Source organism: Ochotona curzoniae, unplaced genomic scaffold (genome assembly GCF_017591425.1).
Source record: "Ochotona curzoniae isolate NIBS_2020 unplaced genomic scaffold, NIBS_Ocur_1.0 contig_1, whole genome shotgun sequence".
Taxonomy (NCBI): domain Eukaryota; kingdom Metazoa; phylum Chordata; class Mammalia; order Lagomorpha; family Ochotonidae; genus Ochotona; species Ochotona curzoniae.
In genome coordinates, this window is record NW_024464918.1 from 46,624,217 (window position 1) to 46,646,755 (window position 22,539).

Here is a 22,539-nt window from a genome sequence, read left to right on the forward strand (position 1 = left end):
GAGCAGGCAACTCCAGCACCCGTGTCCTGAGTGCTTCAGGCACCACACAGAGCACGGCGAGCCAGGACAACCAAGCCCATCACTGCCCTGAGAGCCAAACGTCAGTGTGGGCCAACCAGGAGAGAGCTGGTGCCCAGCACGATGGCTCAACTGGCTCATGCTCCCCCTACAAGCACCACCGTCCCATATGGGAGCCGGCTCGCATCCTGGCTACTCCTCTTCCCATCCAGCTCCCTGCTTCTGGCCTGGGACACCAGTGGAGGATGGCCCAAGTCCTCGGGACACCCCACACCCGCGGGACAGACCCGCAAGAACCCTTGGGCCTTGGCTTCGGACAGGCTCAGCTCCAGCCATTGCGGCCATTTGGGGAGTGAACCAGAGGATGGAAAGCTTCTCTCTCTCTCTCTCTCTCTCTCTCTCTCTCTCTCTCTCTCTCTGCCTCTGCTCCTCTCTGTGGGTCTGCCTTTCGACAAAGACACCTGTTAAAGAAAGACAGGCAGACACCGAGAACAAACGAGAGAGAGAGCGAGAGGCCGAGCGAGCTGGGGGTCAGTAGGGCCAGTCAGGAGAGGGCAGCGTGTCAATGTGAGCCCGTCAGCAGAGGCCGACGTGGCAGGACACGGCCGAATGGCAGCGTGTGCCCATCAGGACAGAGCTCAGGACCTAACCGCGCCAACGACACAGGTCAGGCTGTGGCCAATCGGAAGAGAGCCAGTGTGGACCACTAAGGACAGCACAGAGCCTCAGGGCTTGGCCAATCGGGAGAGAACCCAGTGCCAGGGAGGAGCCGATGCGGACATAGGCGGGTGCCAAGCCAGGTGTCAGGTGGAGTGGTGGCCAAGGCGTATGGGTCCTCCCACTCACAGTTCTCATGACAAGATAGGCCAGGTGGAAAGGAGGGGCTGAGCAGGAAGGACGGCTGCACGGGCTGCTCACCCAGGCAGCCGGCACAGGCGGCCTGAGGCACGGGGCACCAGTGGGCACAGATGGACAGACTGCAGAGACACCGCCCCCTGCTGGGCAGGCCTGTCCCTGCAGCCCAGCACCCAGACAGGAGCATCAGGTGAGGAGAGCCCAAGCCCACTGGGGCAGGGCACACGGGAAGCTCAGCTCAGCCCAGCCCTGGGCCGGCCCTGGTCTGCAGGCACGACAACCCGGCCCGGGAGGCACCGGGCACAGCCAGGGCCCTGCAGTCGGGGGCCCCAGAGGGAGACGAAGCCATGGCCTCGGCACCTCCTGCTGTGCGTGTGTCACCTTGCACCCCAGCGGTCCCTGCCCACAACCCGCACCATGCACCCACCTGCCACGTCCAGGCGGAAGGAGACCCTCTGGCCCCCGGCCTCGCAGCTGTACTCCCCGGCGTCCGCCGTGCCCGCCTGCTGCACCACCAGTCGCCGCGTGCAGCCCGCGGCCTCCACGCGCACCCTAGAGCTCGAGCTCAGCTTCTTCCCATCCTTGCACCACGCCACCTGCGTCTGCGCCTGGGCCACCTCGCAGCTCAGTGTGGCGCTGGCCCCCGCCTCGGTCTTCACCTCGCTGTGCGCCGCCTGCTCCTTGGCAAACACCACCTTGGGCTCTGCAATGGGCGAGCAACCCGTGGTCAGGGGCCGGGCCAGACCCAGCCCCGCACTCTCCACGCCTGCTGCTGTCTCAAAAGCCCAGCCAGGGCCAGTGCCCCTCAAAGGAGAGAAACACACAGGACACAACCCTCCAGAAGACCCCAGGGAGGGGAGGCAGGGTGGTCGGGGCAAGCGTCCACAGGCAAATAACCACATGAGCTTCAACCTGCCACATGGACCCGACTGAGCACTGAGCACGCTCTGTGCAGAGCAGGCAACTCCAGCACCCGTGTCCTGAGTGCTTCAGGCACCACACAGAGCACGGCGAGCCAGGACAACCAAGCCCATCACTGCCCTGAGAGCCAAACGTCAGTGTGGGCCAACCAGGAGAGAGCTGGTGCCCAGCACGATGGCTCAACTGGCTCATGCTCCCCCTACAAGCACCACCGTCCCATATGGGAGCCGGCTCGCATCCTGGCTACTCCTCTTCCCATCCAGCTCCCTGCTTCTGGCCTGGGACACCAGTGGAGGATGGCCCAAGTCCTCGGGACACCCCACACCCGCGGGACAGACCCGCAAGAACCCTTGGGCCTTGGCTTCGGACAGGCTCAGCTCCAGCCATTGCGGCCATTTGGGGAGTGAACCAGAGGATGGAAAGCTTCTCTCTCTCTCTCTCTCTCTCTCTCTCTCTCTCTCTCTCTCTCTGCCTCTGCTCCTCTCTGTGGGTCTGCCTTTCGACAAAGACACCTGTTAAAGAAAGACAGGCAGACACCGAGAACAAACGAGAGAGAGAGCGAGAGGCCGAGCGAGCTGGGGGTCAGTAGGGCCAGTCAGGAGAGGGCAGCGTGTCAATGTGAGCCCGTCAGCAGAGGCCGACGTGGCAGGACACGGCCGAATGGCAGCGTGTGCCCATCAGGACAGAGCTCAGGACCTAACCGCGCCAACGACACAGGTCAGGCTGTGGCCAATCGGAAGAGAGCCAGTGTGGACCACTAAGGACAGCACAGAGCCTCAGGGCTTGGCCAATCGGGAGAGAACCCAGTGCCAGGGAGGAGCCGATGCGGACATAGGCGGGTGCCAAGCCAGGTGTCAGGTGGAGTGGTGGCCAAGGCGTATGGGTCCTCCCACTCACAGTTCTCATGACAAGATAGGCCAGGTGGAAAGGAGGGGCTGAGCAGGAAGGACGGCTGCACGGGCTGCTCACCCAGGCAGCCGGCACAGGCGGCCTGAGGCACGGGGCACCAGTGGGCACAGATGGACAGACTGCAGAGACACCGCCCCCTGCTGGGCAGGCCTGTCCCTGCAGCCCAGCACCCAGACAGGAGCATCAGGTGAGGAGAGCCCAAGCCCACTGGGGCAGGGCACACGGGAAGCTCAGCTCAGCCCAGCCCTGGGCCGGCCCTGGTCTGCAGGCACGACAACCCGGCCCGGGAGGCACCGGGCACAGCCAGGGCCCTGCAGTCGGGGGCCCCAGAGGGAGACGAAGCCATGGCCTCGGCACCTCCTGCTGTGCGTGTGTCACCTTGCACCCCAGCGGTCCCTGCCCACAACCCGCACCATGCACCCACCTGCCACGTCCAGGCGGAAGGAGACCCTCTGGCCCCCGGCCTCGCAGCTGTACTCCCCGGCGTCCGCCGTGCCCGCCTGCTGCACCACCAGTCGCCGCGTGCAGCCCGCGGCCTCCACGCGCACCCTAGAGCTCGAGCTCAGCTTCTTCCCATCCTTGCACCACGCCACCTGCGTCTGCGCCTGGGCCACCTCGCAGCTCAGTGTGGCGCTGGCCCCCGCCTCGGTCTTCACCTCGCTGTGCGCCGCCTGCTCCTTGGCAAACACCACCTTGGGCTCTGCAATGGGCGAGCAACCCGTGGTCAGGGGCCGGGCCAGACCCAGCCCCGCACTCTCCACGCCTGCTGCTGTCTCAAAAGCCCAGCCAGGGCCAGTGCCCCTCAAAGGAGAGAAACACACAGGACACAACCCTCCAGAAGACCCCAGGGAGGGGAGGCAGGGTGGTCGGGGCAAGCGTCCACAGGCAAATAACCACATGAGCTTCAACCTGCCACATGGACCCGACTGAGCACTGAGCACGCTCTGTGCAGAGCAGGCAACTCCAGCACCCGTGTCCTGAGTGCTTCAGGCACCACACAGAGCACGGCGAGCCAGGACAACCAAGCCCATCACTGCCCTGAGAGCCAAACGTCAGTGTGGGCCAACCAGGAGAGAGCTGGTGCCCAGCACGATGGCTCAACTGGCTCATGCTCCCCCTACAAGCACCACCGTCCCATATGGGAGCCGGCTCGCATCCTGGCTACTCCTCTTCCCATCCAGCTCCCTGCTTCTGGCCTGGGACACCAGTGGAGGATGGCCCAAGTCCTCGGGACACCCCACACCCGCGGGACAGACCCGCAAGAACCCTTGGGCCTTGGCTTCGGACAGGCTCAGCTCCAGCCATTGCGGCCATTTGGGGAGTGAACCAGAGGATGGAAAGCTTCTCTCTCTCTCTCTCTCTCTCTCTCTCTCTCTCTCTCTGCCTCTGCTCCTCTCTGTGGGTCTGCCTTTCGACAAAGACACCTGTTAAAGAAAGACAGGCAGACACCGAGAACAAACGAGAGAGAGAGCGAGAGGCCGAGCGAGCTGGGGGTCAGTAGGGCCAGTCAGGAGAGGGCAGCGTGTCAATGTGAGCCCGTCAGCAGAGGCCGACGTGGCAGGACACGGCCGAATGGCAGCGTGTGCCCATCAGGACAGAGCTCAGGACCTAACCGCGCCAACGACACAGGTCAGGCTGTGGCCAATCGGAAGAGAGCCAGTGTGGACCACTAAGGACAGCACAGAGCCTCAGGGCTTGGCCAATCGGGAGAGAACCCAGTGCCAGGGAGGAGCCGATGCGGACATAGGCGGGTGCCAAGCCAGGTGTCAGGTGGAGTGGTGGCCAAGGCGTATGGGTCCTCCCACTCACAGTTCTCATGACAAGATAGGCCAGGTGGAAAGGAGGGGCTGAGCAGGAAGGACGGCTGCACGGGCTGCTCACCCAGGCAGCCGGCACAGGCGGCCTGAGGCACGGGGCACCAGTGGGCACAGATGGACAGACTGCAGAGACACCGCCCCCTGCTGGGCAGGCCTGTCCCTGCAGCCCAGCACCCAGACAGGAGCATCAGGTGAGGAGAGCCCAAGCCCACTGGGGCAGGGCACACGGGAAGCTCAGCTCAGCCCAGCCCTGGGCAGGCCCTGGTCTGCAGGCACGACAACCCGGCCCGGGAGGCACCGGGCACAGCCAGGGCCCTGCAGTCGGGGGCCCCAGAGGGAGACGAAGCCATGGCCTCGGCACCTCCTGCTGTGCGTGTGTCACCTTGCACCCCAGCGGTCCCTGCCCACAACCCGCACCATGCACCCACCTGCCACGTCCAGGCGGAAGGAGACCCTCTGGCCCCCGGCCTCGCAGCTGTACTCCCCGGCGTCCGCCGTGCCCGCCTGCTGCACCACCAGTCGCCGCGTGCAGCCCGCGGCCTCCACGCGCACCCTAGAGCTCGAGCTCAGCTTCTTCCCATCCTTGCACCACGCCACCTGCGTCTGCGCCTGGGCCACCTCGCAGCTCAGTGTGGCGCTGGCCCCCGCCTCGGTCTTCACCTCGCTGTGCGCCGCCTGCTCCTTTGCAAATGCATTTTGAGATTCTGTTTGGATAGTTAGAACCTGTGTGAATTTTCATCTCCATTTTTTATTGCTCTCTGTCTCTCTTTCGCCGGAGATTTTCCACCTCATCGACTATTAGTTATGGTTGTCTCGCTCCCCACTTTTTTCTTCTTGATATTACAGCATCTCCATTACTTTTGACCCTCTAAGTGTGCCTTGTTCTGAACATCCAGTGTCGTGGCCTCGGCGTGATGGCACTGTGGTTAAGGTCCTTGCCTTGCACGCCCGGGATCCCATGTGTGCACCAGTTCTAATCCCGGTAGCCCTGCTTCCCATCCACTTCCCTCCCCAGGCCCGGACTTCCCAAAGCTTTGGGACCATGCACCAGCGTGGGAGACCCGGAAGAGGCTCCTGGCCCTGGATTGGCTCAGCTCCAGCTGTTGTGGCCACCTGGTGCGTGAATCTTCCGATGGAAGATCTTCCTTTCTGTCTCTCCTTTCTGTATATCTGCCTTTCCAATAAAATAAAATAAAATCTTAAAAAAAAAAAACCCATCCTGAATCCTACACCTCCACACGCTCTTGTGTCTCTCACCCTATCCTCTCCTCAGGGCATTGCAGTTTCCAAATATTTCCCCACCTTTCCTGCCTTCAGTGCCGCCTGTGTCTTCTTCTGCTAAGCTTGTGTTCTGTCCCTACTCTAGTCACCGCTGATGTCCTGCTGCTCATTTTCTCCTCCTCTTCAGAAAGTGCTCCTCGGCAGCAAAGGCCACTGTGTTTGAGTACAGCTACCACTGGCCACCTCCCTTTCTCATGAGGACTCCTGGTTCGATTTGTTGCTCCCGGGGTTCCTCCCTGGATATGCAACAGACACACCCTCTGATTCTTGGAAATATCAGGCAAGACCGTCAGAATCTAACCACATCCTAGACTCTGTCCAGTGAAGTCTACGCAAAGCTCAAGAACTTATTTCCAGGTCACGGGGTCCTGAGAGTAGCCCAGAAGCAAGCCAGTCAGATGTCTCTTTCAGAGTCTTAACAGGGACAGGCTCATCAAGACTTTCCCAAGCTTCCATGGTGAATCACTCCTGCCCTCCTGCCACTCATTGAAGGAAATGACCCTGCCACAGCCAGATCTTCCCTCTCCCCTCTCAATCGCAGCAACCAGCAGAAACTCACCTGAAACACGGAGCTGGAAGTCCACAGCGTCCCCACCTACACGGCAGGAGTAAGTGCCCTCATCCTGCCTGGATACCAATGCCACCACCAGCCGGTGCCGCCTGCCTTCATCCTCCTGCGAGAACCGCTGGCCAGAGTTCCCCAGCTCTGAGCCATCCTTGTACCAGCGCACAGGCACATGGGCTTCTGAGGTCTCACACTCAAACTGGGCATGACCCCCAGCCATGGCATCCACACAGCCACCTGTTGAGTCCTTGTGCAGAAAAGTTGTCAGACCTACAGAGGATGGCAGGTGACCAGTCAGGGGGCATAGGGGCCTCGGCCCACAGAAGGCCAGCCCATCTGTTGGGTCTCAGGTGTGAGGACTCACTGTCCACCCATGATCAGATGGGAACTTCTTCCCCCTATGGTGCAGGACACTCTCCACCACCCATTCCACCTGTCTCCCTCCCACATGCTATCCCAGGAAGGACGTGGCTCAGCCACACCATCAGCTTCACCTTGCACAGACAGCTGGTAGGCGAGGCGAATCCCATGGCTGACACATTCATATAGGCCAGCATCGTCCCGTGTCACATCACGCACCAGCAGCAGTCGCCGCTTGTCTGAGGTCTGCACCTCATATTTGGGACCTGGGGCCAGTTCACGGCCATCTTTCAGCCATGTCACAGTCGCAGCCTGGTCAGATAACTCAGCCAGCAGCTGGGCCTCCTCATGCAGCCGGGCCAGCACCTCCCGGGCAGCTACAGCTCCAGGTTTATGGGGAGTCCGCTCTGGGGCTGCTAGAGACCAAGAATAGGGGACCAAAGCACACAAACAAGTGGATGACAAGGGTGTGGACAGTGGACAAAGAAGGGAGAAATGGTGAGAGAAGAACAAGACCAGGGGATGGATGGGAAATCGACCATGTTGTCCCAGTGTGATCGAGAAGCACAGATTGAGGACAGAGGCAAGGCAGGTGGGAGACAGGGAGGGGAGGGAACCAGGCAGGGAAGGGAGAGGCAGGGAGAGGGACAGAAAGCAGAAACAGAGGGAGGTGGGTGAGGAGAAAGTCAGATGAGGCTGTGGTCCAACACCCTGACCTCCATGTCCTGTGACCCCAGTCTGTGGCCTCAGTCTGACTCAATGCCCCCTCCCCAGATGGCAGGTCTGAATCCCTTGCCTACCTCGGACCTCCAGGTAGATGCTACTTTCAACACCATCAGCCACAAACTTAAGCTGAGACCCATGCAGGCTGGCGGGGACCTCTTGGAGGGTGAGCACGTGCCGGAGGCCACTGCTCAGCATCTGGCACGTCCTGCTGGCCTTCAGGGCCTCCCCATCTAGGAACCACTGACCCGCCGAAGCTACTGTGAGTTCCAGAGAAAAGGTGACCTCGCCACCCTCCACTGCCTCCACCGCCTGTAGAGGTATCCTCACGGCCAACTGGGGAGCTGTGGGCAAGAAGCACCTGGAATTAGTAAAGATTCAAGAGCATGCATGGTGGACAGGGCTCTGCCTCCCATTCCCATTCCTGTCCCCCAGCCTGAATCTCATGCCAGGAGGGGCTCTGTCTCAGCCAGCACCACACACAGTGACCCTGAGCACAGGTCTAGTTGGGGCACACTAAGGACAACTTAGTCACCTTCCGCAGGGTCCAGACAGTCAGAGCTGCCCTTGGACCCTCGAGTTCTAGTTCACAGTTCCTCCTCCTTCCCCTGAGTCAGATCTAAAGCTGCAGTACCGCCCACCCACAGAGAAGCACCAAGGGGCCCCCTTTGACCTTGTCCTGCTTGGGTGATCCAGGGCCAGGAGTCACGTACCAAGGTGTACCGTCCCTGGAAATTCGAGATAGGGACTCTGACCAAAGCTGTTGATAGCTGACACCCGGAACTGGAAGTCGCCCTCCTCAGCCACGCCAGTCACAGTCAGTGGCAGTGTGGCTACCCACTCTGCCTCATGACAACGGCTCCAAGCATAGGTGCCAAGCCTTCTCTTCTCCACCAGGTAACCATCAATGGGGACGGCGCGGTCCCCATGGGGTGGCGGGGACCAGCTCAAGGTCACAGAACTCTTGGTCCTGGCCAGCACAGCAGGGTCTCCAGGGGGATGCAAGGGTGGTCTCCTGGGTGCTAGGAGGAGGACAGGAGAATGTCACAAATAGACAGCAACTTTTCCAAGCCCTGGACCTGGAATCACCCAGAGGGACAGCCCAGAACTCCTTGGTACCCTGGACCTCCTCCGACCCAACTCAGGACCACTGGCCTCCTTGCAACAAGAAGGGTATGAAGGCAGGCATGCTGGGGACTTGACTCTGGCCTCTGTCTCCACCCAGGGTAGGGCACTTCCTGGCCCTTACCTGACACACAGAACTGTGTGGATGTGCGGCAGCTGTTGGCCACAAAGGCTACCTCCCCTGCATCACTCAGACCACACTGGGAGATGGTCAGCGTGTGGCTGGTGCCCTCATTGCTGATGCTCACACGGCCTCCGGCCACAACCTCCTCCTGGTTCCACAGCCAGCGGACAGAGCCCTCTGGGCCAGCCAGCTCCACACAGAAAATGGCTGTGTCCCCCACGCGCACCGCCGTCTTCCGAGGAAGCTTTCGAGTCAGGTTGCCTGTGGCCCGGAGAGTCAGTGCTGGTCAGAACCACCCTGCATGCCCCGTCCACTCCCTATCCACTTCTCATGTACATCCACATGCCCCATCCACTCCCTGCCCACTCCCTGTATATACGATGCATGCCCCGTTCACTCCCTGTGTACACCCATATGCCCTGTCCACTCACTATCCCACTTCCCATGTACACACTATGCCCCATCCATTCCCTGTCCACTCCCCATGTACACCCACATGCCCCGTCCACTCACTATCCTACTTCCCATGTACACACTATGCCCCATCCATTCCCTGTCCACTCCCCATGTACACCCACATGCCCCGTCCACTCACTATCCCACTTCCCATGTACACACTATGCCCCATCCATTCCCTGTCCACTCCCCATGTATACCCACATGCCCTGTCTACTTCCTGTGTACACCCTGCAAGACCTGTCCACTCCCCATGTACATGCACACACCATGTCCACTCCTGCCCACTCTCCTTGTGTGCCCTGCCCACTCCCATCCCACACCCATCACTGTCTGTCTGCACTCCTGTCCACTCCCATGCATACCCCATGTGCACTCAGTCAGCACATCTGCCCACCACCCTGCCAGGCCCAAGCCCCACCCACTGCGCCTGCCTCGGACTGCAAGCTCGGCCACGGTGCGGCTGCCCTCCGCAGTCTCGCAAATGTACACAGCATCATCATCCGCTGAGGCATTGTGCACGGTCAGCCGCCGCTCTGCACCCTCTGCTTCAATGGCATACTTGGCTCCAGCCCACAGCCGTGTCTCTTCCTTGAACCACGCAGCCTCAGTGGCTGGCTGTGGCACCTCACATCGGAATGTGGCTGACTCCTTCTCGCGTACCTCCAGGTCCTGAAGTCGTTTCCGGAAGGGCACGGTGGGCTCTGTGGGGTGCCGGAGACAAGCGGGTGAGGAGAGGAAGTACAGGTGGCGAGGGTCTGCGGGACCACGGGAGTGGGGATGGCGGTGTAGGGAGGGATGGGTAAGGGCGGGAGCCTCTGGGAGGGGTGGGTTCAGCGAGTGAGGGGCACAGGGAGGCGCAGGGGCAGGGCCTGGGGAGCAGGTAGGACCAGTGACCAGGGACTGGAGGACAGAGCTTGGGAGAGTCAACACTGCGCTCTGCAGACCCAAAACACAGACCCACTCAAGACTAGAAGTACCCAAGACTCAGCGTCCTCCCCATCCTCCCACCCAGAGCCCCCTTGGTCAGCGTACCTCGAACGACCAGCAGTACGGAGCTGTAGGTCTGGCCCACCAGGTTGGATGCTGCACAAGTGTACAGGCCGCAGTCCTCAGGCCTACAGAACAGTATCTTGAGCACGAAATTCTCCTGTGCATCTTCATACACTGCGTGGCGCCGGCCCTCGGTAACAGGCTGCCCGTCCTTTTTCCACAGCGTCTCGGGCTTGGGCTCGCCCGTCACATAGCAGCTGAGGCGTGCGTGTTTGCCCTCAGTCACTGTGCAGGTGCGCATGCCTGTGACCAGTGGTGCAGTGCGGGCGTCCTCTGCGCGCATGGCCTCGCGGCGCTGCTGCAGGTGAGCCAGTAGCGTGGCAGTGGAGGCTCCAGGCGGGCTAGGCACATCGGCCTCGGAGTCCACCACCAGCGCTGCCGCTGCGCTTGCAGCGCCCAGGGGATTCTCAGCACGCACCTCGTAGGTGCCACCATCTCGAGGCCGCGCAGCACGAATGCACAGCGAGCTCTCCTCACCCTGCTCCTCCACGCACACTCGCGGGGCATTAGGAGTGCCCAGGCGCCTCCCGTCCTTAGACCAGCTCACAGCTGGCTGCGGGGAGCCACGAACGCGGCAGCGAAAGGTGGCATCAGCGCCCTCGCGCACACGGATGGATGTTGGGCGCAGCAGGAAGTGGGGCGCCTGCTCAGCACGCGCAGCCTCATCGTCCACTTGCAAGCCTACGGCCGCAAAGGCCTCGCCAATGGCGTTGCGCGCGCGGCACACGTACTGCCCGCTGTCACCCAGAGCCAGGTCCAGGATGGTGAGGCGGTACAGGTCGCCGTCCTGGGCCAGACGGAAGCGCACGCTCGGCTCCACCGGCTGCTGGTCCTTCTCCCAGCTCACCTGCGGCGTGGGGTTGCCTGTGATCTGGCAGCTCAGAGTGGCGTCTTTGCCTACCGACACCACGAAGGCCTTGGGCCGCGTCAGAAAGCGAGGTGCACCACTGAGGGTAGAGGACTCCATGGCGCTTTTGGCCTTGTTGACTGCGGGAGCCTGTTGGAGGTGGGGGATGAGAGCAGGGATGTGCACAGCCCGCCCCGGGTCTCCTGTGTACAGAACTGCTGGAAGCACCTGGGTTCAGCCTCTGCCAACACAAAGTTATCATGTCCACCATGCAAGAAGCCTCACTGGTGCCACGTGGTCCCAGTTTTCCAACAGGTGGCCATAGCCCCTCAGAGCCCAGCTCCCCCTGAGTGCTTGTTCCTGACCCAGAGTCCCCCAGCAGTGTGGTGTCCCCTGTCCCTCACTCCATATGCAGGCATGGGTGTCTGCCTGAGCAGCCACTCTCTGCATACAAGCAGGGGCTCAGGCTGGTCCAACACACCTCAACTCCTGACAGACCAGGACCACCACTGCCCAGTGCATCCCCATACCCTCTAGCTAGCAGTCCTGTGATTCAGGCACCTAATCCCCTTAATCCCCTCAGGAGCTTTGGGCCAGGATTGGGCCAGGGTGTGGGGCTGCTGAGTCACTGTGCAGGCCACACCCATCCTCTGCCACCCCCACATGCTAGGTGCAGGGGTGGGAGACCAGCCCCTCTACAGCCCCCTCTGCAAGCACCTTGAAAATAGTTCCTGCAAGGCCAGGGGGACCTCAGCTCTTGCTGGCCTTGGGCTCTGGGCTCACCCAGAGCTGCTCTGAGATACCTGGAGGGACAATCCATGTGCCCTCCCAGGGGAGGACAGGATATCCCCATGCCCTCTTACACACAGACACACCAACAGCCTAAGTCACAGATACCCCTGAGCTGGCTGGCTAGACAGATGGGAGACGGGTGGAAAGAGGTGTGGTTGATGTGGGCATGCAACGGGCAGGAATGGAGAGGCAGCTCCCCATCCCACACAGCCATAGGGGCTGACCCTGAACCTCCTGGGTTCAGACTGACCCCAGCCAGGGAGTAGATGACAGAGGACAAGACAGGGTTGGTCATCCAGAGGGACCTCCTCTCTCTAACACCCTCCTGGACAGACTCAGTCCTTGTTGGGGAAGCCCAGGGGGCAGCCCACAGCCCATACCCTCTTCACAGAGTTCTGAGCTCCTGGCAGGCCCAGAGACCCCAGAGGGCTCCATCCCTGCACCACTCTACCCCTGGGCTAGAACCTGAGGCCACCTGTGGCCCTCTGCCCTTCCAGTTCAGCCCTCCAAGGGCAACTGCCCCTCATCTTCGACCCCTGGGCTCCAGTTCCCCAGTCTGCAGGAGAAATTCTTTCCTGGAGTCAGGTGTCCAAACCCCACTGGCTGTCCCTCCGCTGAGCCAACAGGCCCAAAATAGCCCCAGCTGTCAGTGGGCATCTCACTCATGAGAGTGGGGGCAGGGCAGCCAGCCCCTCAGGCCCTGCTGAGAGCCAGAGTACCAGGCAGGGGTGGTCAGAGGCTGTTGGTCCAAGCTTCCCAGCTCCAGGCTAGCTGAGCTGCCTCTCCCCAGGGTGGGAGAGTCGAGAATCGATTACCCGTGGGATTGGGGCTGGAACATGGCACAGACGACCCATTCCAGGAGAACCTTGGGCTCCTCAAGTCCCCAGAGCTATGACCTTTAGCCACCAGGGCCTCCACCCACCTTCTCACCTGTCTGCAGAGGTGTGTATGCCGGTGATGGGGTTGCGGGGGCTCAGCTCCCTTCAGGGACCCAGGACTGCAGCTGCAGCCCACACTCCTGCCAGTCCTCAGACTGGACAGGGACGAAAGGGCAGGCAGATGCCGTCAGCTGAAGGCCCGCCTCCTGCCCCCACCCTTGGCCCAGCCTAGCTCCAAAATAGCCTGAGTGTCACTGCATAAGACTCAGCTCTACCCTGGGGCCTACAGGGCGCAGAGGGTAGGAAGTCAGGGGTAGAGTCCACGACAGGGACAGACACCTATGGATTCCTGTGGTGATGTGGGCCCACCTGCCCCCACCCCGGGCCACAGTGCCCACTGCTCTGGCCAGCATCCTAGAGTGCAGAGCACGTAGAAGCATGGGTCCACTCTGCACAGCTGGAGCTGAAGCTCATCCTGGGGGTGCGGCATGAAGTGACCAGTAAATGTCCCAAAGAGGACACTGACAGAGGACTGGGGGTTGAAGTGCAGGGGAGACAGGCACAAGCAAGGCAACGAGCCACACTCACATCTGTGAGAGCAGTCTCTCCCATTTCAAACACACACGTGTCTGTGAGGTAGTCTTTCTCTCTCTTTCTCTCTCTCTCACACACACACACACTCTGAGGGCAGTCTCTCCCAGTTCACACACACAATCTGTGAGGTTGGTCTCCTCTAACACACGGACATGCACACCTGTGAGGGCAGGCTGTCCCAACTCTCTCTCACACACGACTGTGAGGGTACTCTCTCTTGCCAGCTCCTGTAAGGATCCTGTGAGGCAGTGACCACACCCACACCCACACCCACACTCCCTCTGGGAGTTGAGACTGCTGGCATCCTCCCATCTCCAAAATTTTACAGGGACGACATGGGACAGCGAGCCAGTACACTGCTGGTTGTGAACTTATGGAGAGTTAATGTCAACACATACAGGAACTGTTCATTGCGTCCAGGGAAGCACAGGGACTGCTGACTCGGGGCACCAAGACTGCTGACTCGGGCATAGACAGAGTCCAGGTGGCACCAGGGACCTGCCCGTCCTGCAATGCCTAAGGGCAGCAGGCCAGCTCTGCTTCTCCCCTGCACTGGTTTCTAGTCAGTTCACCACCTGTGGAGGACAGGGGAGACTTGAGCCTCCTTTGGCTGGGAAGGACTAAGCAGAGCACTGCCTGAAGAGGCCTAGGGTGGGTCCTGGCTAGCACCCAGCCCCAACACCAAGTCAATGGGCATCTGGGACCTAGTGTCCAGAGACACACTCTTCCTGTGCAGGCAGTCATGGCAACATGGAGGGTACTGGTCCCCAGCCCGGCCCAGTCCCATCTGGCTGCAGCCTGACCTGAACACCGAGGCCTGATCACAAGGACTACAGTCAGCATCCTTGACCTCCACGCAACCAAAAGGACCTGGTGTCCATTGCATGAACTTGCTCCTTGGACCTTGCCACTTGCAACATCTTCTGCCCAGAGGCACCCAAGGATTGCAAGTTTGTCTGAAAACATCTTTTTTTTTTTTTTGTATTGCAAAGTCAGATATACAGAAAGGAGGAGAGACAGAGAGGAACAGCTTCTGTCTGATGATTTACTCCCCCAAGTGACCGCAACGGCCGGAGTGTTAGTTATTTAAAACAGTGGTTGAGTTCTAGTTCATACGATATTATGATATTTTACGCGCAGCTAATTCCCACAACCTGGTTCTTTACCGTGAGCTGAAAACACCAGACGCCACGAGGTATCTTAGGAGGTTTAGTCCAGCGGGGCAGGAAAAGGGGAAGGAGGGGAAGGGAGGCCAGAAGGAGGAGAGATGGGAAGAGCAAAGAAGAGAGAGCCACACCTGGGGGCCTTTTTGTCTGCCAGGTGTGGGGGGCGGGATTGGGAGGGACTGAGGGCAGGCCCCAGGAAATTGGTGCCTGCAGGTGAATGCCTGAGGATGATTGGTGAGCGGGCAGGATTGGAGAAGAGGCTGGAAGATTGGGGGTGGGACTCTCAGGTGGAATGCCAGGTTACATCTGATTGGTGGATGGCTAGACCAGCGCGAATTTCATGAGCTGAGGAAGAAGGAATGGTGCCAGGTCCAGGGTGGGATATTGGAATAACTCTTTACACGGAGCTGTGCTGATTCGAAGCCAGGAGCCAGGAGCTTGTTCCAGGTCTCCCATGCAAGTGCAGGGGCCCAAGGCTTTGGGCCATCCTTGTCTGCTTTCCCAGGCCACAAGCAGCGAGATGGATGGGAAGCAGGGCTGCCAGGATTAGAACTGGTGCCCACATGAGATCCGGGCACATGCAAGGCGAGAACTTTAGCTGCTAGGCTACTGTGCCAGGCCCTAAAGAGTCTAACTTATTTTTAAGCTAACAACAAAATGGCACATACTATGTTATTCAGGTGTGACATCCATCACCTCACATGCTGTTGTGAAACCCAGAGCTCTGCTCTTCAAGGGACCAGCATCAGCGAATGTGGACCTGATGCCCAACTGCAGTTCCCAGCTAGTAGACCTGGAGGCAGTACCTGGGCCCGTCAGTCAGCAGGGGTCCAGAGGAAGGTTCCAGTCTCAACAGTCAACCTAGTCCAGTCCTGACTGCAGAAGGCACTTAACAGTGAGCCAGCAGAAGGCAGAGCTCCCTACTTGAACTTCAACACTTTCAATGGGAACTCCTCTCACCTGCTCTGAGACATGTGACAAAGCTGCTGCTGTATCCTGCCTTGAGGAGCAGCCACCCATCCCGCCTTCATGCTCCAGTGCTTTATCTCACTTCTGCAAATGTGTCTAACACCCCAACAGTCAGTGAGTCTGCCTGCACCACCTTCCCCTGGGCTCTTGATATTGTGCCACACATGGGCTTCCATTTTTTCCCACGTGCTGTGATGTCTTGACATCTCATAAACCTTTCCTGGCTGAGAAGAGAAGGCCTCCCCTTGGGCAGGCCCAGTGGAGACACGACTTACTATGCAAACCCAGGCCATGTCCTTCATTTGGCCTGTGCAGAGCCAAGCAATGACCTAGACAACTATCTAAAGCTGTTAACCTGTCCCGGCCACCTCTCCCATAATCGCCCCCACAGGCCAGATCCAGGGTCCAGTTGCTCCTGCCCCACTATGTCTCCTCATGGCTGAGCCTGCCTGGCTAGTCCTGAGAGCAGGCAGCCTGAGAATGAGGTGGAATGTGTCACAGCAACACCTGTTCTACTAGACTCTGACTACCCATTCATCAGAACCTCCCAGGAACCACATCTGCTTCCACCCTACCAGGTCTGTGGGCGGCCCCAGACAGAGCCAGCTTGGAGCTACCTGGTGAGCCCTGAGAGCACACGGGGGACACACAATAGTCAAACTACCTTGCCTTGAGGTCACTCTGATTAAAATAAACAGCCTGCGCCTTCCTTCCTGGTTGACACTGGACACACCCAACAGGCCATCCAAGAGGCCCTGTGATGGCTCCAGGAACAGGCGGAAGCTCAGTATGGACCTCACCTGAGACCCATAGGCAGAAGGCACTGAGATACCCACTCTTCCCACTTCACACAGATGGGGCACATGCCTGATCACAACCTGAGGATAAACTGGTTTGGATCCTGGTCAGCTGTGTCCTGGTCAGTTCCAAAGCAGCGGCCAGCAGGGTGGTAGCAACACCTGCTCAGGCAGCAGCCACTGCTGGGAGAGCCCAGCCCCAGCCATCACAAGATGCCATGTGTACAACCCAGTCCATGGGAGAGGGCAGCCCCCACCCAGCACTGCCAGCCCTACACCCCGACTGCTGCTCACAGTGTGATGCTCTGATTCTAGTGCTGGCCAGCAGGGTCAGCACTGCCCAGTTGTCTACACATCTTAAGAGAGGCTGCATCACCTCACTGGGCCCACCTCACTGGGACCCTCACCCCAGCCAAAGGCAGTTTTAACTCACAGTCCATCCCTACCACTTCCAGGACTACAGTCCTTACAGGGGGTCCCCAGCTCATCCAGATACTAGCAGGCCTGTGCAGTGTCCTGCAACGTGTGTCTCAGGGCTGGGCCCATCCATAGCACAGCAAGTCTACTTAACCTGGTATGTACAGCCTGATAACCTGGTCCACAATGAAGCAATTTCCAAAGCTGCAAGGCCACACTTTAATATCCACTCAAAGTCAAGGTGAGCCTCCCACCCACCCAGGATGGCAAGCTCCTCCCCCTCCACAAAGAGACCACAGGTCATTCACCAGAAAGCCCTTCCCCAGAAGTGCCCCCTACCCCAGCAGCTGCAGAACCCCAAGGCAAGGCCTCAGAACACAGGTGCACCAGAAACACAGCCCCAGTCCTCTCCAGAGGGTGCCCCTCTATAAGCCTCCATGGCCTGGCCGACCCCACAGAGCACTGCCCAAGCACAACAGAAACCCCAGCCAGGGCCGGCTCTGCACCCAGCCTCCAACCCAGTCATGCAGGGTTGCCTAGTCACAGTTCATCCACACCAGGGTCAATCCCAGCAGGGGCCTGGGTGACTTCAGTGCATTCCAGCGTCTGCCATCCCCAGGGGAGCTCCTACTGCCCACACATGGCAGGCCAACAGGGCTTGAGCCCTGGCTGATATTCACCAGCATGGTAGGTCCCAGCAGAATCAGACTCACTTAGCTGCCACAGGCCACCAGTCTGGCACTGCTGCAGTAAGAGCCACTGGGCAGCTCTCAGTGGTGGGAACATGAAGAGGGCCCTTGATGCGCTCTGACCAAAGCAGGGCCAGCCCCACATCCTCCAGGCCTGCCCTGAACTTGCCCGCTGGCTGTCCCGTTGCAGTCAACACAACGGAGCCAGGAACCAGGCCATTAGCAGGTAGCCGGCCCGATAGCCGCACAGGGAAGAGACGCTTGCGGATGACGCCAGTGTGGTGGGTGCGGGCAGTCAGCTCCTGGCCCACATAGCAGCCTTTGGTGAAGCTGACGCCATTCATGAAGGCAAGGTTGGATTCCAGGGGCAGGGCCATGCCCGGGGGCAGGTCACGGATGCCCTCGGGAACACCTGTGGGAACAAGCAGAAGTAAGCACATCTGGCATAGCCAGGCACAGCTCGCCTGCCTGGCCTGCCCCTACCTTGCAGGTACCGGTGCCGGTGATATTCCCGGAGGGCCCCAAGGTGACCACCAGGCAGTAGAGATGGAGCCATGTCACAGGTGAGGAGCCGCCAGCCCATGCGTATGGTCCGGGGATCTGGGGTGAGGATGGTGGGATCCGCAGCTCCCTTGGGCAGCAGCACATCACCGGCTTCAGGGGAGCTGGGCAGCACTGCCCACACACACAGCTCGGGGAATAGTTCAACTGTGACCTTCCGCCGGACCCTGTAGCGTAGCAGGTGCTCCTGCAGTTCACCTAATACAAGGCGGTCACACTCCAGGAGGAAAGCAGGTGGCGATGGGAGCCTGTGGAGAAAAAGGCAGGGGCTGTGGGGACAGGTGGTGAGGGGGTGCTGCACTGCCAGAGTGCATGCATGCACAGCCCTGTGCTCACCAGATGTACTTGCATCCCCAAAACCCAGATGGGCACCTGCTCTGAGCCATCAAGCAGGCAAGGGGCCCCACCGAGACAGCTCACACTGGCTATCCTCTGGAGCACATCCATATATGCCAGGCCCCTTCAAGGCCCACATTCCCTGGGATGTTCACGCCCTTCCTACCAGCACATCCCCACAAAGGAGGGGGCTGCAAGCCCCCTCACCAGCTGTAGCCACACAGTGGGAACTCACAGGCCAGGGCTTCCCACTTCCCAAAGATGGGCCACAGGGCATCTGCCTCTGCCAGGCAAGTGTAGAGCTAAGTTGGTACCCAAGGCCATGGGGCAGCATAAGCAAAACTAGGTAAGATACCAAGATGGACAACACCAATGGCTTCACAAGGTGGGAGCAGATTGCCACCCACATCCCCTACCGCAGTGCCTGGTTTGAATCCCAGCAACTCCATGCTGATCTAACTTCCTGTTAGTGTGTCTGGGAGGTACAGGATGCTGGCCCCAGGATTTAGCTTCAGCATGGTCCAGCCATGACTATTGCGGGCATTTGGCATGTCAACAAACAAACGGATCTTATCTCTGCTGCTGCCTTTCAATTAGGTACCTATGAAGAGGGGCGAGGGAGCCACCTGCACTCAGATCGTGGCCAGGGAACCCCAGGACTCACAGCAAGAAGCCCATATCTCAGGCCCCTCAATCTCACACCTAAGACTGGGGAACAGCCTATGGTGCTAAAGTCACTCAGCAAAAGAAAGGACAATGACAGACAGCTGGATGGCCCTGAGGGTACCACACTGAGTGCCAGCATGTGCCTGAAGTCACAGATACAGAGAGGGAAAGCAGCTGCATGGGCTTAACAACAGAAACACAGCCCAGAACTGTCACCCAGACCCCAGAATAATCATTGGGGGACTAGAGTAACCATCAGCGGGGGGGCAGGCAACATGGTCGCCCAGACTCCAGAATGACTGTTGGGGTCGACATGGTTACCTAGACCTCAGAATGACCATCATGAGTCAACATAATTGCCCAGACCCCAGAGTGACCATTGGGATCAACATGGCACCCAGATATCAGCATGACCATTGGGGGTTGACATGGTCACCTATACCCCAGAGTGACCATCAGGGCTCAATGTGTTGCCCAGACCCCAATGTGGCTGTCAGGGGTGGACATGGTTTCCCAGATCCCAGAGTGATCATTAGGGGTGGATGCGGTCACCCAGACCCAATGTGACTGCCATGGACACATGCCACAACTGCATAGCTCCAAGCAGGCCACAGACACAGCAGAACAGTCGAGATTCAAACGCCAGCACAGCCTGTGGTGGGAAAGCAGTTGGCATAGCCAGCTTGAGGAAGAGCTAAGCAGACTCTTCCCTGATGACCCAACCTCACACCAAAGGAGGTTGTGTCTGCATCTTCACCAAAGCCACACGGCACCTACAGCAGCTTCATTCAAATGGCCGAAATGTGAAGGCTACTCAATGTCCTTCAGGAGGTGGACACAGCACTGGTCAGTGTTGGGAGAGGGCCTTGGAGCTGTGATGGACACAGACGATGTGAAAGGACAATGCTGGGACCCAAAAAGGTGAGCCATGGAGGGGACTTGAAGGGCAGCAGCTGTTCTGACACAGTGAGGGTGGACACAAGCCACACAGGCTCCTCCAGATCCACAGAATCCAACCCCAGAGGGACCTCTGTCGAGCTGCAGGGATGCCAGCTACAGCAGTGGGCATTGTGGGTTCATCCACACTTAGAGACTTACTTATTTACTTGTTCACTTATTTGAAAGGCAGAGTTGGCCTGGTATGATAACCTAGTGGCTAAATCCTTGGCTTGCACAAGCCAGGATCCCACATGGGCAACAGTTTGTGTGCCAGCTGCTCTACTTCCCTGATTGTGGCCTGGGAAAGCAGTCGAGGACAACCCAAAGCCTTGGGACCCTGCACCCACGTGGGCGACCAGGAAGAGGATCTGGACTCCTGGCTTCAGATCGGTGCAGTTCCAGCAGTTGCAGTCACTTGGGGAGTGAGTCATCAGACAAAAGATCTTCTCTATGTCTCCTCCTCTCTGGATATCTGACTTTCCAATAAAGATAAATAAATCTTAAAAAAAAAAAAAAAACAGCCACGAAGACCCCAGTGCAATGGCTTAGTGGCTGATATTCACCTTGTAAGCACCAGGATCCTATGTGGAGGCTGGTTCATGTCCCGCATTGGAGCATGCTTTCCATCTAGCTTCCTGCTTACGATCTGGGAAAGCAGTGAATGACCCAACATCTTAGGACCTTCACCCACATGGGAGACCTGACACCCACATGGCAAAAGACCAGGTGCTGCTTGGGTAGACAAAGGCTAGAAAAGCATCACAACCCAGCCAGCAAGCACACACAGCCCGGTAACATGAGGTCCTATGCACACAGGCTGACCGCAGCCACCTGGCCTCGGATCACCTCAGGTGTGGTCCTGTCTACAGGCAGGGCCTGCAAGGTGCAGCTACCCAGGGACAAGCTCACTCACAGCCCACCGGCGCCATTCTGGGACTCTACGGGGTGGGCGGAGAGAATACCCCGGGTCCCACAGCAACTGCGATTCCCAAGAATCCTCTGTTTAAGAACACCCACCCCCAGTATTTCGCTCGGGCAGCAAACAGACGCCCCTGCCAGGCCACGACCCACTCGGAACTCGTCCACCTGGGCCGCCCAGCTCGCTCCAGGGTAACAATCCCCCCAGCCCGCGACCTCTTGGGGAACTCTCCACGCCCCGCCCACCGCGCTCCACGCCCCGCCCACCGCGCTCCACGCCCCGTCCACCGTGCCTCAGGCGTCCATCCCCACCCCACCCACCGCGCTCCCCGGCCCCGCCCACCGTCATCTCTCACACTGCTTCTGACGCTCACCCGTACAAGATGACGTCGTAGAGTGTCCGGCCCTGGACATTCAGGAAGTGGGCGTAGACCGAGCGGACAGCAGGACGAGTTACGCCTTCCGCGGGATCCGGAAGCGGCAGCTCATTGGTCAGCAATCCCAGCAGGAAGGGTGCCGCGTCTGGGCCGCGCACGCGCAGCAGGGCGCGCTCCTCCAACGGGAAGCAAGTCCAGTCGGTGCCTTTGGCTGGGCCGCCGCTGGGACGACCAGAGCCGTAAGCCCAGCAGCGCCTTGGGACCACGGGGAGCCTCCACCGCCGAGCCGGCAAGCCGCGTCCGGGAGCAGCGCCCCGAAGTAGCGCGGCCGCCGCCATTTTAAGCAGGAGTGAGGCGACGGACAGCGCGGGTGCCACAGCGTCTCCTGGCGGCGGCCGCCGGCATTGGCGCGCGCGCGATAGGCGTGGGGGCGGAGCTAGCGAAAGGCGCGAGCCGCGAGCTGTCCATCAGCGCGCTCACCCCGCATCGCCAGGCGGCGGGCGCCGGTGTCCGCACCAGGCTGGTTTGCCCACGTAGTGTCTGCGTTTATCGTCGAACGCACGTCCCGTGGATTCCCATTAGCCATCTCCGAGACGCGTACTGACTCAGCATATGCTCACCTGCGGTGTGATCTTGTGTGTAGGGCCCCCACTGGGTGGCAGTGCCCACAAGCCAGTGACCCCTCACCCTTAGGAACGTTTTCCCCGAGAAGCACACGAGTCCCGGCTCTGAGCGAGGGGCCCCTTTTGAAAATTGGGGTGTCTGAGGGAGGGAGCAGCAGGCGACTGATAACACGCAGACTTAGAGTAAAGCCTGGGCTCACTCCAAGGTGTCTCCAGATTCGCACTGTCTGGGAACATCAGTCTCCATGTGCCTGTGCTTGTAGGATGTGGAGGTGATCAAGGTTAGGTGATGTCATCAGGGCAGGGACCCACCGTGTATAACCAGAAGAATGACCTAAGCTGGCACACGGTTCCGTGTCCACATGAAGCAGTGCAAAAGCTGCCCGTGGCTACGTTCAGGCACTGTCGCAGCAGCTGCCACTGCTGGCACCTGGAACACCATGTATGTGGGTGTAAAAACAGTCCCCATCCTGGGTGAGAGTGCCAGGCATGTTCCCAGATACCCAGGAGATAAGTGCATGTACAGTGCGATGCATTCCAATATGTGCATGCAAACACACGGCTGTAAACTGAAGTGGCCTTTATTTCACTGGGCCTGTTCAGCACGCTGCCTATGGATTAAGTAACCCAGGAGTCCCTCTCCCATAGTGTGGCTGAAACCCCAGCCCTCTGCCAGTGGTCTAGGCCAAGAGGCAGAGGACGGGCCAGAGGAGAGGCTGTACTGCCCACCCCACCCAGTCAGCTAGGAACCCATAGTGAGGTG

At 59.6% G+C, this 22,539-nt stretch overlaps 2 protein-coding genes across 2 annotated transcripts in view; both read right to left on the reverse strand.

Annotated features, from left to right (window-relative positions):
- OBSCN (obscurin, cytoskeletal calmodulin and titin-interacting RhoGEF) overlaps positions 1-11,191 on the reverse strand; it is a 72,986-nt gene extending 61,795 nt beyond the window's left edge. Inside the window, exons 1-10 of the mRNA XM_040973576.1 lie at positions 10,190-11,191; positions 9,589-9,858; positions 8,699-8,959; positions 8,163-8,471; positions 7,527-7,793; positions 6,861-7,142; positions 6,361-6,636; positions 4,949-5,224; positions 3,128-3,403; positions 1,301-1,576 (exon numbers count right to left, since the gene is read on the reverse strand). Coding sequence (XP_040829510.1) covers positions 1,301-1,576; positions 3,128-3,403; positions 4,949-5,224; positions 6,361-6,636; positions 6,861-7,142; positions 7,527-7,793; positions 8,163-8,471; positions 8,699-8,959; positions 9,589-9,858; positions 10,190-11,174 — 3,478 coding nt within the window. The 5' untranslated portion in view covers positions 11,175-11,191. The remainder of the gene's footprint in view (positions 1-1,300; positions 1,577-3,127; positions 3,404-4,948; positions 5,225-6,360; positions 6,637-6,860; positions 7,143-7,526; positions 7,794-8,162; positions 8,472-8,698; positions 8,960-9,588; positions 9,859-10,189) is intronic.
- Positions 11,192-16,365: 5,174 nt separating this feature from the next.
- IBA57 (iron-sulfur cluster assembly factor IBA57) lies at positions 16,366-21,492 on the reverse strand. The gene is made up of 3 exons (XM_040973601.1): positions 21,151-21,492; positions 17,840-18,165; positions 16,366-17,768 (listed from the first exon to the last, which is right to left on the reverse strand). The coding sequence occupies exons 1-3, from the start codon at positions 21,489-21,491 to the stop codon at positions 17,377-17,379; spliced, it is 1,059 nt and encodes a 352-aa protein (XP_040829535.1). The 5' UTR covers position 21,492; the 3' UTR covers positions 16,366-17,376.
- Positions 21,493-22,539: the final 1,047 nt, after the last annotated feature.

Coding starts and splice junctions, on each gene's coding strand:
- IBA57 (XM_040973601.1), bottom strand. CDS start 21,491: ATGGCGGCGGCCGCGCTACTTCGGGGCGCTGCTCCCGGACGCGGCTTG. Junction 18,166..21,150: donor TACGACGTCATCTTGTACGG/GTGAGCGTCAGA, acceptor TTTTCTCCACAG/GCTCCCATCGCCACCTGCTT. Junction 17,769..17,839: donor CCGGCACCGGTACCTGCAAG/GTAGGGGCAGGC, acceptor TTGTTCCCACAG/GTGTTCCCGAGGGCATCCGT.